At 41.8% G+C, this 17,181-nt stretch overlaps 1 protein-coding gene across 2 annotated transcripts in view; it reads right to left on the reverse strand.

Annotated features, from left to right (window-relative positions):
• Nucleotides 1-15,487: 15,487 nt before the first annotated feature.
• The window catches only part of CRYBG1 (crystallin beta-gamma domain containing 1), a 195,140-nt gene continuing 193,446 nt past the window's right edge, over nucleotides 15,488-17,181 (reverse strand). For both annotated transcript variants that reach the window (XM_072141862.1, XM_072141863.1), the window contains one exon: nucleotides 15,488-16,958. In XM_072141862.1, the coding sequence (XP_071997963.1) occupies nucleotides 16,870-16,958 (89 nt within the window). In that variant the 3' untranslated portion in view covers nucleotides 15,488-16,869. The remainder of the gene's footprint in view (nucleotides 16,959-17,181) is intronic.

Consider the following 17,181-nt stretch of genomic DNA (forward strand, 5'->3'; position numbering starts at 1 on the left):
ACTGTCTTTTTCTAAATAAAGACAAACAAACACAAAAAGGGGAGGGATACAATTTGAGTTGGCAACAGCGGGGAATAACAATAACCAAATCCAAATAGAGTAGTCGAAACACAGGCAAGAGATCAGAATCCAGAACTAGAGAATGCAAGAGAAGCTAGTGAACACAGCAGTTTGACCAGCAAGGAGACACTTATAGGGAAACTCAGCCCTGCCACAGGTGGAAGGAGCAAGCCATTACAGATCCACAGTGTTAACTCTTGCAAGACAGAATCAGTGAGGGGAGTGGCAGATATCAGGTTAGGCAGCCATAGACCCTAGTTCAGACTGCAGGATAATGAATAACTCAGTGGGGCACATTTACTAAGAGTCCGCGGACCGTGATTCTGTCAGGTTTCCTGAATGCGACAGAAATCTTGTGTCGCAAGATCAAGCACTTACATGCACCAGGAAGAAGGGGAACTCCGGCGGACCTCAGCAGGGAAGCGACACATGAAGGAAATTGGACGCACATGACGACCCGAATTGGACGACCCGAATCCTCGTCGGACAACGCACAGCGGGGATCGCGACAAGACTGAGTAAGTAAATCTGCCCCAGTGTCTCCTAATCCTACCACCACGGATAGAGGAGAAAGCAGGCGCAGACGTGACAGTCAGTATATGAAATCAGAGAAAATCAAAGAACCAGAGTATACAGAAGAATCTAGTGAGAACAATAATAGGGATCTAAATATATAAATATAACCAGCACCAGACAAACTTAGCCTGAAAACTAAATAGGTGGTGAGAGAAGCTTCCCCCTAGGTGAATGGGACAGAGGTATGTTCTTCACAGCTAGTTAACTGTTGCTGGACAGAGCTGAACTGCATTAAACTGGGAGTGGTGCAAAAAGTTTAACCCCTTCCCGACGCGCGCCGTACTAGTACCCCGCGAGCCCTCTCCATAGCCGGTAAGTCTTTGCTGCATATTGCAGAAAAGGCTTACCGGTAACACCCGCGATCGGTGCTAGTACCGATCGCGGGTGCTTTCACCGTGATCGCCGCCGGCAATGCTGCCGGAGGCTTCAAAAAGATGCCGCCATCTTGGCGCGGATCTTCGCTCCCCGATGACGTAACGGGGAGCGGTGATCCGTTGCCATGACAGCATCGGGCCTCACGAAGGCCCGAAGCTGTCTAGTTTTAACCCATTCATTACAATGTGCTATCAGCACATTGTAATGAATGAGGAGTAAAATCCCCATATACTGCCATATTGCAGTATGGCAGTATATGGTAGGATCGATCAGACAACCTAGGGTTAAAGTACCCTAGGGAGTCTGAAAAATAGTTAAAGTAAAAGTAAAAAAAAGTTTAAAAAAAAAAATTATATTAAAAAAACCTAAAAATTCAAATCACCCCCCTTTCCCTAGAACTGATATTAATATTAATAAACAGTAAAAATCATAAACACATTAGGTATCACCGCGTCCGAAAATGTCCGATCTATCAAAATATAATAACGGTTTTTCACTGCGTTTAACCCCGTAACGGAAAATAGCATCCAAAGTCAAAAATGACATTTTTTTGCCATTTTGGAAAATATAAAAAAATTAATAAAAAGTGATCAAAAGGTAGCACAGTCCTAACAATGATAGCAATGAAAACGCCATCAAAAGTCGCAAAAAATGACACCACCCACAGCTCCGTACACCAAAGTATAAAAAAGTTATTAGCGCCAGAAGATGGCAAAATCAAAAAAAAATTTTTGTACAGGAGGTTTTAATTTTTTTAAATGTATGAAAACATTATAAAACCTGTACAAATGTGGTATCCCTGTGATCGTAGCAACCCAAAGAATAAAGTAGACCTGTCATTTGGGGCACACAGTGAAAGCTGTAAAATCCAAGCCCACAAGAAAATGTCGCAAATGTGTTTTTTCACCATTTTCACTGCATTTGGAATTTTTTTCCCGCTTCCCAGTACTCGCCATGGAATATTAAATACCGTCACTACGAAGTGCAATTTGTTACGCAGAAAATAAGCTATCACAGAGCTCTTTATGTGGAAAAATGAAAAAGTTATAGATTTTTGAAGGTGGGGTGTGAAAAATGGAAGTGAAAAAACTAAAAAAGGCCAAGTCGTTAAGGGGTTAAACTTCGGTACCAACTTTAGCCACAGTTCAGACACACAAAAACACAAATGAGAATCAATGCTTTCTGAGGCACATTCTTCAAAAAGAAGACGATGCTGGCACAGATATACATGTCTCTGTATTGGAGCACAGTATAAATGTCTGTATTGGGGCACAGTATATATGGCGGTGCTCAAAAGTTTCAGTACCCCTGTAGAATTTCGGTTTTTTTTCAGAGAATATGAAAGATAACACAAAAATGTTTTCCCATGTTTAGTGGTTTGTTGAAGCCATTTAAGCTACGATGTTTTCTCTTTTTAAATCACAACCAAATGACAACCAAAAACATCCAAATGACCCCGATAAAAACTTCACACACCCTGGCGATTTTGGCCTCATAACATGCACAGAAGTTGACACAAATGGGTTTGAATGCTAATAAAGGGTCAGTAACATCCTCACCTGTGACCTGTTTGCTTGTAATCATTGTGTGCACAATGGCTGAGTGAGTTTCTGTGATCCAGATACACTCTGGTATCTTTTTTATCAAGCCAATGACGTTTCTGGATTGTGAGTCATGAGGAAAGCAAAAGAATTGTCAACGGATCTACAGGAAAAGGTAGTTAAATGTATAAAGCAGGCCTAGGGCGCGTTGATGTCACGGTGCTACAGCCTGCCAGGTCTCCAGCAGGTAGTGTGTGCAAGAAATATGGAGGGAGAGGCTGATGTATTGGTAACAGAGAATACATTTTAAGATGGCGCTGGCATTGTGGACCGCACCTAAAACTTCAAGGCTGAGGAATTTCAGAAATGCCCTAAACGTGATGCCAGCATGAGACAGCACAAAACTCTCCAATCAAGAAGATATGTTATGCTTTGTATGCTGCTTCTTTTATACTTTTTTCCTGCTTTTCTATATAGACTGATAGAACAAATAAAACTTGCGCAGTGCTGATTTTACTCAGGGCAGTACCACGTGAGACTTGAATCAGTAGCTGTCTGAGTCATTCCTTACAATATGCTTAATTGATTGGAAACACATGGGCAATGCACACTAAAAGAGGATATCTTAAATCCTCCCCTAACAATAGGTCCCTGGATAATGGATGGGGAGGCCTATGATGGAAGACAGCTGTATCCAGGGATCAGATGGAGGCAACATTGTGCAAATCAACTCACGGTTCTTTATTGAACAAGAGGTAGCAGACAACGAGCCAGAAAGGTCAACAGCAGATTCTGGTACTGGAGTGGTCAGGAATAGAGCACTAGCCTGGTAGTAGATGCAGGCTGGGATTGTGGAAGCTGCAGCTCTCGATTAGAGTCTCCTGATTGTGCCAATTGTGGCACACAGTATGACTAAGCAGTAACAGCCCCTTTATATGCAGATTTTATCGGTCTTGTTGAATTCCGTGCAGCCGCGACACAAAACTGGCACAGACACTTTATAGCTATATATGGAAGCAGTTTGCACATTTTTTCTAGTGCAAAGTCAGACAGAAAACTTGTGCAAACACTTTAATAAATGTTGGCCTAGGAGTTATTATAATGTTCCTATTGGGGGGGTTCTACAGTGGCTGGCGCTTGTATCAGGAGGTTCTGCAGCAGCTGGTGAATTTACTGGGAGGTTCTGCAGAGACTGGCGTGTGTATTGGGGGTTCTGCAGAGACTGGCGCGTGTGTTAAGAGGTTCGGCAGAGACTGGCGCGTGTATTGGGTGGTTCTGCAGCGACTGGCACGTGTATTGGGAGGATCTGAAGCCACAGGTGTGTTTATTGGAGGTCTGCAGAGACTGGCTTGTATATTGGGGCTTCTGCATAGACTGGTGCATCTATTAAGAGTTTCTGCAGAGACTGGTACATGTATTGTAAGGTTCTGCAGCGTCTGGCGCAGGGCCAAATCTCCCATGAGGCGGGGTGAAGTCCCTACCTCAGACGGCAAATTGGGGACCCTTTATGAGGAACCAATTGCTGGCAAGTCCGCACTACCTGAAAAATTAATTACATGTAGTTGATAGGCAAAGTGGTGCAGCACAGCGCGCCAGGCGTAGAGAACAAGCTAAAGGGAACAAGGTAAGTACCTAGTTTATTATTTTTGGGGGAGCTGTATATGATACTATGGGGTTGGCTGTACATATTCTTAGGGGGAGGGAGGCTGTGCAAATACTGGAGGGAGATCTGTATACTGTGTGCCATGGCTCTATAAACTGTCTATGGGGGATATGTATGTAGGGGATGAGCAGCCTTATATGGAGTACTGTATGTAATTTAATTTAGGAGTATGTATAGGGGGGGTGTTATAAATAAATTAGGGGAACTGTATATAAGTAAATCAGATATGTATATAAATTAGCTGGGTGCTGTAGTTCAGGGGGCCTGTCATATATAATAAATGGGTGCTGTATATGCTATAATTTATTTGGTGACGATATAAAGGATGTTTTATGTGGGGAATATTGTGTTTAGTCATGTTGTAAAGAAAATATATATTTGGGAACACGATCCATTATACTGTAAGTGACTGTGGTATTTTTAGGGGCGCCGTGTGGAGTTGTGCTGCATGAGCTGAAGACATTTGACTGTGATTTCAGCAGAGATAAACCATGGACGGGAGAAATAAGTCCTCTTCCTGATACAGCAGATCATCACCTTTAAGTTACTAGATACTTCTAATGTCTGTGTCACTGACTGGCTACTAGTGTGTGAGGAAGCATTATCACCGAGGGGCAGCATCTTCAATTTTTGCCTCAGGCAGCAAAAAGGCTAGAAACTCCATGTGTATTAGGGGGTTCTGCAGAGACTGGCGTGTGTATTGGGAGGTTCTGCATAGGCTGCCGTGTATATTGGGAGGTTTTGCTGCTCCTGTGACTTTAATTAATTGAAGCAAAACATCCAGAGATGTAACCCTTAGTCGGCTTCCTTGCAGCTAATGGCTATTCAGACAAGCAGTGTAAGGGTTAAATCTCCTCACTTTTTGCTGCAGCCAACACTAGTCAATGATAAGAAGACATGGCCCATACACTGATACTGAGCAAGGAGCTGCCATACTGCTAGGTTCTCACTACCATTATGGAAAATAACAGAGACCAGCAGTAAATGGAAGCCTCTCCACCACCATTTTTCATAGATTCAGACACAGGACGTTAACTTCTACTGTTATTCATAACAGAAAAACATATGCAGCAATTAGAATTATTTTTACAGCTATTAATACAGTAGGCGTGATGTAAGAAAACCTGCTGCAAAGCTTCCATCTACTGATGGTCTCTGTTATTCTCCTCCATAATAGAAAAAGATAATGGAAACCCCTATGTAAAACTCTGGACCTGTGGGGGAGGGGGCCCCAGCAAAAACTTTGCTATTGGGCCCATTCATTCTTAGTTTTGCCACTGCTGGAGGCAAATTTTCACTCATCACTCAGGAAGCTGCAAAGATCCAAAAACACAAGGCCAAGTTGCCCTGTTATTGGCTACAGCAGAACAAAGTGAAGGTTCTAGAGCGGTCATATTGCCTTCAATATCATTGAGCCACTGTGGGGAGATCTCAAGTGGGAATTCATGCAAGACGGCCCAGGAACTGGAGGCTTTTTTGTCTAGAAGAATGGGCAGCTTTACCATCTGAGAAAATAAAGAGCCTCATCCAGAACTACCACAAAACTCTTCAAGTTATCATTAATGATAGAGGGGGCAATACACATATTAAGAACTGTGGTAGGTGAACTTTTGATCAGGGTCATTAGGATGTCTTTGGTTTTCATTATGATTTAAAAGAGAAAACACAGTAATTTGACAATAATTGGCTTCACATCCACTAACCATAAGTGGAAACAAAAGTTTTTGTGTTATTCATATTCTCTGAAAAAAGACCATGACGGGCAAAATTCTGCAGGGGTATGTAAACTTTAGAGCACAGTATTTGTTCTTCAGGACCAGAATTTTTCGAGCTGCTATGGAGGAGGATGCTTGCCTGGCATCCTCAGTTTCAGCAATTATTTCGACGAAAGCAACAAAGAAGAGACAGAGGAAGAAGTGTAAATCTCCCTCAATGTCAGAGGAAGAAGTTGTGAAACCAAAGAGGAGCAAAAAAAAGGTGTTGGTGTCAGAAAACCTGACTTACAGCTATGTCACCTCTTGGCATGACAGAGGTGTTAAAACACACTCCATTTTTAACAACCTAAATAAAGCTGCAGCTCCTGATAGTTCGGCTCAGCAGATCTGGTGATAACATCCTCCCTGATGACTCCTCCCTCATAATTTTGGGGACCTTTTCTGCAAAAAGCGCCATAAGGGGAGTTCGGTAGAACGAGGAGAAAAGGTTTCACATACACGTGCTAGAATTTAGGGCAGCTAGACTAGCATGTCTTCATATGATAAAGAACATGAGTCCCTATTAGATCATTGCCCTACAGATGGACAGCAAAACTGTGATAGCGTATGTGAACAGAATGGGGGGAACAGTTTTGCCAGGAGGCACTGGATTTGTGCAATTGGGCGGAAGAGAGGAACATAGACCTAAGAGCTTGTCACAGGTGCTCCTCTCTGTGCTCCAGCGGCCCCACAGCGTCACTTACCTGTCCTTATTCCTGGGGTCGTGTTCGTTGCAGTCTTCTAGGGCATGTGTGCACCGTCTCCCGAAGATTTAAAGGACCTGCGCAACGTTGACTGGTGCTGGCCATTCCCAGAATCCTTTAGAACCCAGCATCTCGCTGCAAACGGCCGCATCTATGTGCCTAGTGCCTTTGAGAAAGATTTGTTCCCGATGCCCTGTGCTCGAGTTGTGAATTCCCGTTGTGGCCCCAATTCCATTCCTTCCTCCTGCCTGTCCCTGACTACGATTCTGCTCAACGTCTATGTTTCTTGCCTTGACCGCTACCGCGGACAAAGTCTTATCTGTGGAGCGACCTGGTGGTACCAGGCCACAACAAGTCCAACATGCTTTCCGGCAGGCTCCAGTGAAAACCGGGTACCACTTAGACTCCGCTCCCAGGTGTCGGCTTACTTCATCATCCGGGGTGGTGCAGTGGGTCAACTACCCCTGAGCTAATACAGAGCTCAATATGTTCCAGGACAATCAAATGAGATTGCAGACGCTATGTCCAGACAGAAATTGTCTCTGGCAACAATGGCACTAACTACACACATATTTTCGAATATAACTCATCAATTGGGTAAGAGACAGATAGATCTGTTCGTTTCCGAGACCACAACTAAAACTCAAGTCTTTGCAGAGAGAATGTGGTCTCCAAGGGCATGGAAAGTGGATGCACTATCCTTTCCATGGCAGGGTCTGCAGGACCTATATGCCTTTCCAACCCCTAATTTCATTCTAAACACACTACAATAAATTCAGGAAAACATTTCTCATTTAGTCCTGGTCTATCCACTTTGGCAGTCCAGGCCATAGTATCCCAAATTACACAAAATGTGGATACACAGGAAAATCCCATAAACTGCTGTATGGGCACACGGCCGGGCCTAAAATGGAAGGAGGCGCCATCCAGAGCAGATTTACATTGTCAAATTGTACAGGTTATATATTTATTTTCTTTTTTTAATGTGGGCTTATAGGGGCTTATTTTTTCCCACATGAGATGTACTTTTCTGGTACATAATTTTGGGGTATCTATAGCTAAATTTGTGAGATTTTATTAACTCTTTGTTGGTGGAGGAAGTTATCAATTTTTAGGAAGATTAAAATACCATAAAAAAAATAAATAAACTTAAAAAAAAAAAAAAAAATATATATATATAATTTTTTATTCTATGGGTCTCACAATTACGAAAATACCTCATGTACAGTCAAGGACAAAAGTTTTGAGAATGATACAAATGTTAATTTTTATAAAGTCTACTGCATCAGGTTTTATAATGGCAATTTGCATATACTCCAGAATGTTATAAAGAGTGATCAGCTTAACAGCAATTAATTGCAAAGACAATATTTTACTAGAAAACACATTTCAACTTCATTGCAGGCCTGCCTTAAAAGGTGCCGCTAACATCGTTTCAGTGATTGCTCCAGTAACATCGGTGTGGGTGTTGATGAGGACTGGGTTGGAGATCAATCTGTCATGATTAAGTAAGAATCACACCACTGGACACTTTAAAAGGGGCTGGTGCTTGGCATCATTGTTTCTCTTCTGTTAACCATGGTTATCTCTAAAGAAACATGTGCAGTATCATTGCACTGCACATAACAGGGAAGAGTATCGCAGCGAGAAAGATTGCACCTCAGTCAACAATCTATCGTATCATCAAGGAATTCAAGGAGAGAGGTTCCATTGTTACCAAAAAGGCTCCAGGGCACCCAAGAAGGACCAGCAAGCGTCAGGACCGTCTCTTAAAAGTGTTTCAGCTCCAGGATCGGGCTTTCAGCAGTGCCTAGGAGGGCAACAAAGAAGCCACTTCTCTCCAGAAAAAACATCAGGGACAGACTGATATTTTGCAAAAGGTACAGGGAGTGGACTGCTGAGGCCTGGGGTAAAGTCATTTTCTCGGTTGAATCCCCTTTCCGATTATTTGGAACATCTGGAAAACAGCTTGTTCGGAGAAGACAAGGTGAGCGATACCACCAGTCTTGTCTCATGCCAACTGTAAAGCATCCTGCAACCATTCATGCGTGGGTTTGCTTCTCAGCCAAGGGAATCGGCTCTCTCACAGTCTTGCCTAAAATCACATCCATGAATAAAGAATGATACCAGAATGTCCTCCAAGACCAACTTCTCCCAACCGTCCAAGAGCAGTTTGGTGATCAACAATGCCTTTTCCAGCATGATGGAGTACCTTGCCATAAAGCAAAGGTGATAACTAAATGGCTCAGGGAACAAAACATAGAGATTTTGGGTCCATGGCCTGGAAACTCCCCAGATCGATCTTAATCCCATTGAGAACTTGTGGTCAATCATCAAGAGACGAGTGGACAAACAAAAACCAACAAGTTGTGACAAAATGCAAGCATTGATTGTGCAAGAATGGACTGCTATCAGTCAGGAATTGGTCCAGAAGTTGATTGAGAACATGCCATGGAGACTTGCAGAGGTCCTGAAGAAGAAGGGTCAACACTGCAAATATTGACTTGCTGCAGTAACTCATAATATGATTGCACTTGTATTTCTGTATGTGATAAAAACATCTGACAAACACACATAAATACCAGAGGGCAACAGATCATGTGAAAATATAATATTTGTGTCATTCTCAAAACTTTTGACCATGACTGTATATAGATCCCCCCCCCCAATCTTACTGAATAAAAAGTAATTTGGCGAAAATGTTGTTAATTTCAGCATCACCGTCTTTTCATATGCATATCTTTTTTATTTTTTCGGCTGACAAATCTGGTTAAGAGCTTATTTTTTGTGAGAAGTATTGTTGTTCTTAGTGGTCTTATTTTGGAGTGTGTGTATTTGTGTTTTTTGTACTTTAAAAGGAACCTACCAGATCTACCTGGTAGGTGCATCTATAGGATGTGAGGATAGCCCTTTTAAGTGCTAATCTTCATGTCCCCGCAATCTTTTACTAACTTTTAATTCCCTAATATGTAAATTTTCTAAGGAGGCTACTGCGGCGTGGAGCTGAGGCTACATGCCGCAGCTACTCCACACCCCAGAAGCCTCTTTGATCCTCCTACCAGAAATCTTCGGTGCGCAGCTGCTCGTAGCTGCGTGCCCTCATCCGCGAAACCTGTCGTCTGCGCAACTGTGGCTTCGGAGCAGTGACCGCACAGCCGAGGGCCTGCTGTTCTGCGCATGTGCAGGCGGCAGGTTTCGCAAATGAGGGCGCACAGCTACGAGATACTTTTCAACAGTTCAGTGGGCTCTCACAGGATTGCTCTAGGTAGCCATTTCTCACACAGGGGTGATAGTCAGTGACATTTTGATAGGCCAGTCAACACAAGTCCTGCTGGCCTTGTGTTCAACACTCGTGCACTACCAGTATATTGTCAAGCAGCGTAACATCTTTTAGTTTTTGTTTCTTTTATGACCCAGTGTGGTGGCCTCATCCAGAAAATCAACTTTAAGGTGAGAAGTAAATTGATATAAAGTCACAGAGGCGGAAAGTTTAACGCAGAAGTAAAGGTGGGGAGCTGTGAACACCTCCTCCTCATCATGCATCATGCATCGGACTTCAGGATATCTGGTTAGTGATGTCTCTGGATGCAGGACTATCAATTACAGTGAAGAGGCTTTCTGAAGAAGAGAGCACTCAACTTTAGTGTTAAAATATCTGCCTTCTTGAGTTTATGCAACCAATTTACAACTCACTTCAAAGTTGATTTTCTGGATGATGCCACTACACTGGGTCAGAAAAGAAACATGATCTGGAAGGGCTTCAACTGCTTGGCAACATACTGGTAGTTGTCTATTGCCACAATTTCTGATGACAGGTTTCCTTTAAGAGGAGAGATTACAGAACTCTTTATCACATCTAGAATCCCAATTAGCAGAGCATCTCCAAACACCATTAAGGGTTGGGTTCTTGAAGCAATGAGAAAGGCAGGTATAAATACTAACATTTCCACCGGGCCTTCTGGGAATAAATGAGGTAGAGCACGCACGCTCAGGGTACATCAAGTGGATATGGTGGCAGTCACATTCAGTGCGCTGACGGAATGAACAGGAGGCAGACGTTTGCACCCATTAGCAGTTGCTGGGTGGCTGACCTATTCCCTAGAACAAATGCAGTTTTCAGCTCATAGATTCCTGAAAACTGACCTATATGTCTCTGTGTTATACTCTGCACAGTATATATTTATATAGAGAGAGCTTTATATTCATCACATGTTCATCATGCAAACATATGTCTGAATATATGTGAACTACAGTGCTCTGAAAATATGTAAAATCATCTGGGATACTGTATATATGTGTACAGGGACCCTGGTCCTGGTGCTGTATTTCTGTCTGGTGGTTCTGCACTATTACAATAATTCAAGGCAGGCACCATATTGTAATTTCAAAGACACTGTACATGTTTGAATTAAACACTATAATCTATACATCTGCAAACAATATATGTAATATGCTTAATTTGAGGAGGACTGATATGCTACAATTGATAAAATTAATTTGAGAGGCATTTTCTATATTTTAAACACATGGGTGGAAGGGCTTTTTTTAAGATTTACCCTGTAAACAACTTAAAAACTGTCCTGTCCCCCTTCCTCCTTTCTGTCATGTACCCCGTTCACCTTGTGCATCCACATGTCCCCCTATTTTTATATTCTGTACCCCAATGGTTCCCTTTTTCTCCACTCTGTTTCCCCCATGCCCCCCGTCGGGTTTTCGTTCGGCCACGCCCCCGATTTCCGTTGCATGCATGCCAGCGCCGATGCGCCACAATCCGATCGCATGCGCCAAAATCCCGGGGCAGTTCAGGGGAAATTGGCGCAAATCGGAAATATTCGGGTAACACGTCGGGAAAACGCGAATCGGGCCCTTAGTAAATGACCCCCAATGAGTAAGGACATGGAGCAATGTTTGAAACATGTAGGTTGTCTATGGGAGACACCGATACATCCATTTTAAATGTTATAAATAAAGAATGAAGTTATAATGTTGGACTTCCAATTTTCCGAGTGCTAGAATTACCCGCTCTATACTTCCTATATTTAACTGCTCTGCTGGCAAGACATTCATGTCCATGCACCACGAATCCCTCCAGGAGATGATTTTATGGGACTGCAGTAACATTGACAGGAATACTAAGTGGTGGGGGGTGAGCTGGATTTTTCTATTTTTTAAACTTTTTCTGTTCCCTCCCACTAAATATATTTTTAGTGAAGCTCTGCCCCATCTGAGAATGAGTGAAGGAGATCAAGCAAAGTGTATTGACACTGATTGATGGAGCATTAACCAATCCTGGTATTGAGGGAATTGGTGGATGTGCTGCTTGTATTGAGAAACAATGCTGGTTAATAGAGTAAGATTTTATTGATATATGTAAATGCATCTTGCAAAACAGGTTACATGTAATCCAAGATTCCACTATACCTGAATACAAGAAATGTTGCCATAATGAAATATGCAATGTATTACATTACTCTGCATGACAAAAATTGGTATAAGATCTTTAATTCATTAAACATCTAGGGAAAAAAAGTAAAACAGACCATAAGGCATTAGTTCAAAAGCTGAAGAATATATTCTGAAAAATATAAATCTATTACAACATAGCTTTATTGTGTTGTGTTTCAAATACTCAAGCAGTTTATAGAAGGCTGTGTCTCCTTATGAACACTGAAATCAGCCATAAAGATTTTATGTGTACAATAACAGAGATGCTTCAAATAGGGGTTGTGCCTTTAATAGTTTATAGTAGCTGTAAAAGTGGTTGTACTCTCTATACCACACCTTCTAGTGTGAAATATACATTTAATTGAGAAAATTACATGTTTACATTGGTCCTTACATTACAAGCCACTAATCACTAAAATAAAGGGCTCCAACATGCTGTTCAGAGTTCTGTGCTGGTTCAGTTTATTGTGTTAAAAAGACCAATTCAAGTCTGCGGGGTAGAATGATCCTTGAATTTCCGCAGCATTTTGCATTAAAAAGCATCAAACAAAAATAGGAGCACTCACCGACAAATATATAATTTGTTGCCTAATGCAACTAAATAAAAAAGTTGTATAAAAACAACACAAGGCCATTCCAGTCCAGCTCAGTAGGTCTGTATCGGGACCGCTAAATCCGGTAGACACATGGCACAAAGGGCCTTCAGCGAATGCTGCGGGAGCTCTGCTGTATATGAAAGCCGGGCTCCCACAGTAACAGCTGGGATTATGAAACTCGTGAGGGTGGCTGGGAGTTTGCTTAGCTTGTTGAGTATTTTAGTGAAAAAACAGAGCTGGGAGATGTTTGGGGCGTAGATATTACATAAAAGGATGGGAAAACCATAGATTTTGTAAAATTATATTCTGTCCATCCTAGTCCGCAGTCACCTATTCAGCTACAATCGGGCAAGCAGTTAAGAGCAAGATTGCTACCTCCGCCTTCTTGCGATCACACAAGTACATAAAGGATACTGGGTAAAAGGTGCCTGACAAGGTTGAAATGACCTGTTTCATCATAATGCGTCTCCTGCAGAAACACCACATCTGCCTTGCTTCTCTTAAGTCTACTTAGTGTGAGGCCCCTCTTCCAGGCAGAATTAAGCCCCTTCACATTCAGTGTCAGAACTGTACCATGTTGCCCTGTCTTGAAATGTATGCAAGTATAAGGTCTGTTTAGGACCTACTAGTCTTAGTCTATAAATTGAGGTATATGCAGGAGGAGGGTGACTACAATCTAAGCGTTAGGTTAAAAGACACACCAGGGAGGTGAAGGGAGAGACAAAGGGGAGACTCTTCCATTTTCAGAACTGGCATATCCCATTACAGTAGTGCTGGAGGTCTTAGATGGAGCACACTGTTGCCGTTCTCCTGTCTTTACTCTTAGAGAGAGCAAAGGGAAAATTCCATTGATACAGAATATTGTGGATTCAAAGCGCTTCTAGTATCGGTCTCAAAGTTCTCCTCTTCTAGCGTGCCACCGGACGTCGACTTATTCGGACTGAATGCAGGATTTAACTTCTAAATTGTCTCGCAAGCTAATGCACTTACATGCACCACTTAAAAGAAGGTGAACTCCGTCTGGGGGAAGCAACACATTCATGATATGGGACGCACGATTTTTGTGAATTTTCGGGACAGTGCATTATCATTGGACAATGCCCTTTCAGTGAACTCCGTTGGACAGGTAAGTAAATGTGCCCCAATATGATCCTTCAGCTTGAAATCGTGCATGCAGCAAACAATGTCTCTTGGGTTTCCTATAGGGGATGTGGGCCTAAGTGCTCTGTGGGCTCTGTCTAGTTTGACTTGCATGTCCGGCTACCCCAGAAAATTTGAAGAGCGGAGTGTACATCTTCTTAGCCCTCCACTTCGGATAGACCCCTAAGCATCTGCCTTGGTTATCAAGGTTTTCCAGCTGTATGGTGAGATCTCGGACCATAACAGCTTTAGAGTGCAGTGCATTCTGTGCTTCTGAAATCTGATGCCACAAGTTCGCCTGCTCAACTTCCATAGTGTCCACCCTTTACATTATATGCTGAATATCATGTCTCACTTCTGATATTTCAGATTTAAAGGCTTCTTTGACTTCAGCAATTCAAGATTTAAAGTGCTCTTTAGTGGGCAAGTTTTGAATATAGGCATGCCAATGTGGGTCATATGCTGGATACTCCATGTTAGCCAAATGTATAGTGTTGTGTGGCTCAGAGAAGGAAGCCCATTAAGGTGAGGGCTCTGCATAGCAGAAGGTAGGCGTGATGTCTATATCCTCATCTATAGCTGCTGTTGTTTGGGTGACTTTGAAAAGAATGTGGAGGGTGACAATCTGCATGGTGGACAGCTGCTGTCCTGGCCTTACTACCTAACGTGGGGGCTTCTGCACCCTGGCTGGTGCCTGACAGGGTACTCAGTACTCAGCTTTTTGCTGGGAATCCATTTTGGCCTGCTGCAGGGGCTCAGATGGTGCGTCCCACTGGTATTCACCGTGGTTTTTAATATTACATATTTCAAAGCTCATTAAAAATAAAAATGATCTCCAAAAAAGTCAATTTTGAAATCTCCTTGAAAATACAGAAAGACGATGTTTGTTTGTAAGCTGTGACATCATAATAAAATATCAAGACCTTTTAAAAATGATGAAAACATAAAATATACAAATGGGAAATGTTGATTAGTTGTAACTAATTTGGGTGATAAAACTGTATGTCTTAGCTCATTTAGAAAATGGCAAATTTTTAAAAAATTTCAATACCACAGTACAGCAATAAATACTACTCCAGAAATCAAATATTGCATTCAGAGCATAAAATAATTCTGAAGATACCAGAGTAGATAATAACAACACTGGAGACGCCAAAGCACACAATGATAATGGAGAAACCCCAGACTATACAATAATAACAGCGGAGACCCCCAGAGCAGACAAAAAAAACCAAATGCTCTCCTTTCCTGGCTCATCTTCTCCTCTTCGCGGTTTCTTCCCTCCTCCATTTGCTGCCAGCTCGGTGTCCTGTGCTGGTTGTATGCGCTAGCATCATGAACCAAAGCACAACTTCAGGAGAGGACTGGAAAGCAGTGTAGTAGAGCTGACAAGTACTTACAACTCCTGGGAATGATCTGCAATGGGTCCTAGCAGAGCAGCAAAGTGGTGAGAACGACTACCTGGCCCCCTGTACTCAAGTATGAAAGATGCATGTGGCACTTTGGATGTGGGTTGTGCAACCCTCTTCCAGGCATTTAGTTCAGATGAACATTTCACTTGCTGCTCTTATAAAATTAAAAAATACATCACACTCCTGCTCTTATAAAATTAAAAAATAAATTCTTAAAATAATAATATTTATCAAATTTATTTAGCAAAAAGTTACATTCGTAGAAAAACATCCACCAACTTTTAGGAAACATACAGAAAAAATAGAATAGGAGCTACATGGATCATTTTCATTCTTCCCCCTGAAACACAATGTGGTGCATAACATTTAATGTGATAAGGCGCATGCGGCTTCCAGAGAATTGATTACATTGCCTACTGTAAAATACACTCACCTACAGCCATGGGGAGAAAAGGAGCCACATATGTCTCCCTCAGTTCTCATAGTAAATTAAATGCCTTTTCAATTCTATATTATTGCCAGGCTTAGGATGGTGCACAAGTCCCATATAAACATGCACACCAGCGGTTCATTCCCTGAGAGGACTGAGTGGGAACAATGGTCCCAGCGGTCTGACATAGAGGATGGGTGTCTTATGGACAATGTAAAATAAAGCTTTACAATTCCAGTGTAATCTTCCATTCTTATATTTTCTTAAGGTGCCAAGCTCATATCGGTGTCCATGTAGTAATATTAATGCTGGTATTAGATACAAATCCTTAATTATAATATGGAGTAAAATCCATATCATCAATATTCAAATGGAACATGTAGTATGTGTATACAAGGATAGATTTGTCATTTTCATCAAGGTATAGTATCTGATCATCAGTTACAAGTTTAAGTGCAGAACGTTCATCTTATGAAGGTCAAAACAGTCTAAATCTAATATTGGAATATGGTTGATCAATATGTAGTTCTGTCTACTACTATAAGGATGCACTGCTGCACTCAACTAATAGGGAGAACAATTGCAGGTATACATTAACATACAGATTATCTTAGGCAAGGTATTCAAAACTACAGAACAGAATAACAGTCCAGATTTTACTTAAAACACACATAAAAATACATTTATAGACAGAAAAGGTATAGCCAAGTAAAGGTCAATGTACACTACATAAATTGTTGTGCTTTGACTTGTACAACCTGCAGGTCTGGTAAATACTCTTCGGGTTTGAAAACCCTCCATGTTTGGGTCATTGAATACTGTCACTTACAATATAGTGTCTACTAATAAAACAGTGCAGATCCTTGGAGATGAGAAAATTTCCTTTATGAAATATCTGTTGTACTATTCCATGAACCAACTAACATGGGTTAAGCCATAGGCTCATGACACATCCTTTATTTCTACATTCTTCAAGTTTTTAAAATCAAGTCCAGGGAAGAGAAACATCTTGAATGTATTCTGGGAATACCCATCTATCCTTAGTTGTGTAAACTATATTATATGTATTATTTTATAAAAGACATAGGGCACCTAGTAACAGTGCAGAGTGCATAGCACCAAAAAGTATTGAGTGCCGTACTTTACAGGCCTCTAGTCCATGGTGGTGCCTAGTTATAGCACACATATTTCCCAAAGCTGGCTAAGTTTGCCCTCTGTAATAGGATTCAGAACAACATGCTGCTGATCATACTGAGTGCCTCCTACAAAAGAAAAAAAAATATATATATATATACATATATGTTAGATAACAAAAATGTATGTACAACACATTGATAGGGTCCCCCATTCTATACAGACATTAATAAGTGTGGACTTCTGGTGGGCCACGGTGCAGTGCGCTCATTACTGAAATGACATTTGCATGCAGTCATGAGCGCACTGCCCACACCCGCTGGAAGTGTTCAGGACAAGGGAGCCATCAAG

The sequence above is a fragment of the Engystomops pustulosus genome, chromosome 3 (assembly GCF_040894005.1).
Source record: "Engystomops pustulosus chromosome 3, aEngPut4.maternal, whole genome shotgun sequence".
NCBI classification, from domain to species: domain Eukaryota; kingdom Metazoa; phylum Chordata; class Amphibia; order Anura; family Leptodactylidae; genus Engystomops; species Engystomops pustulosus.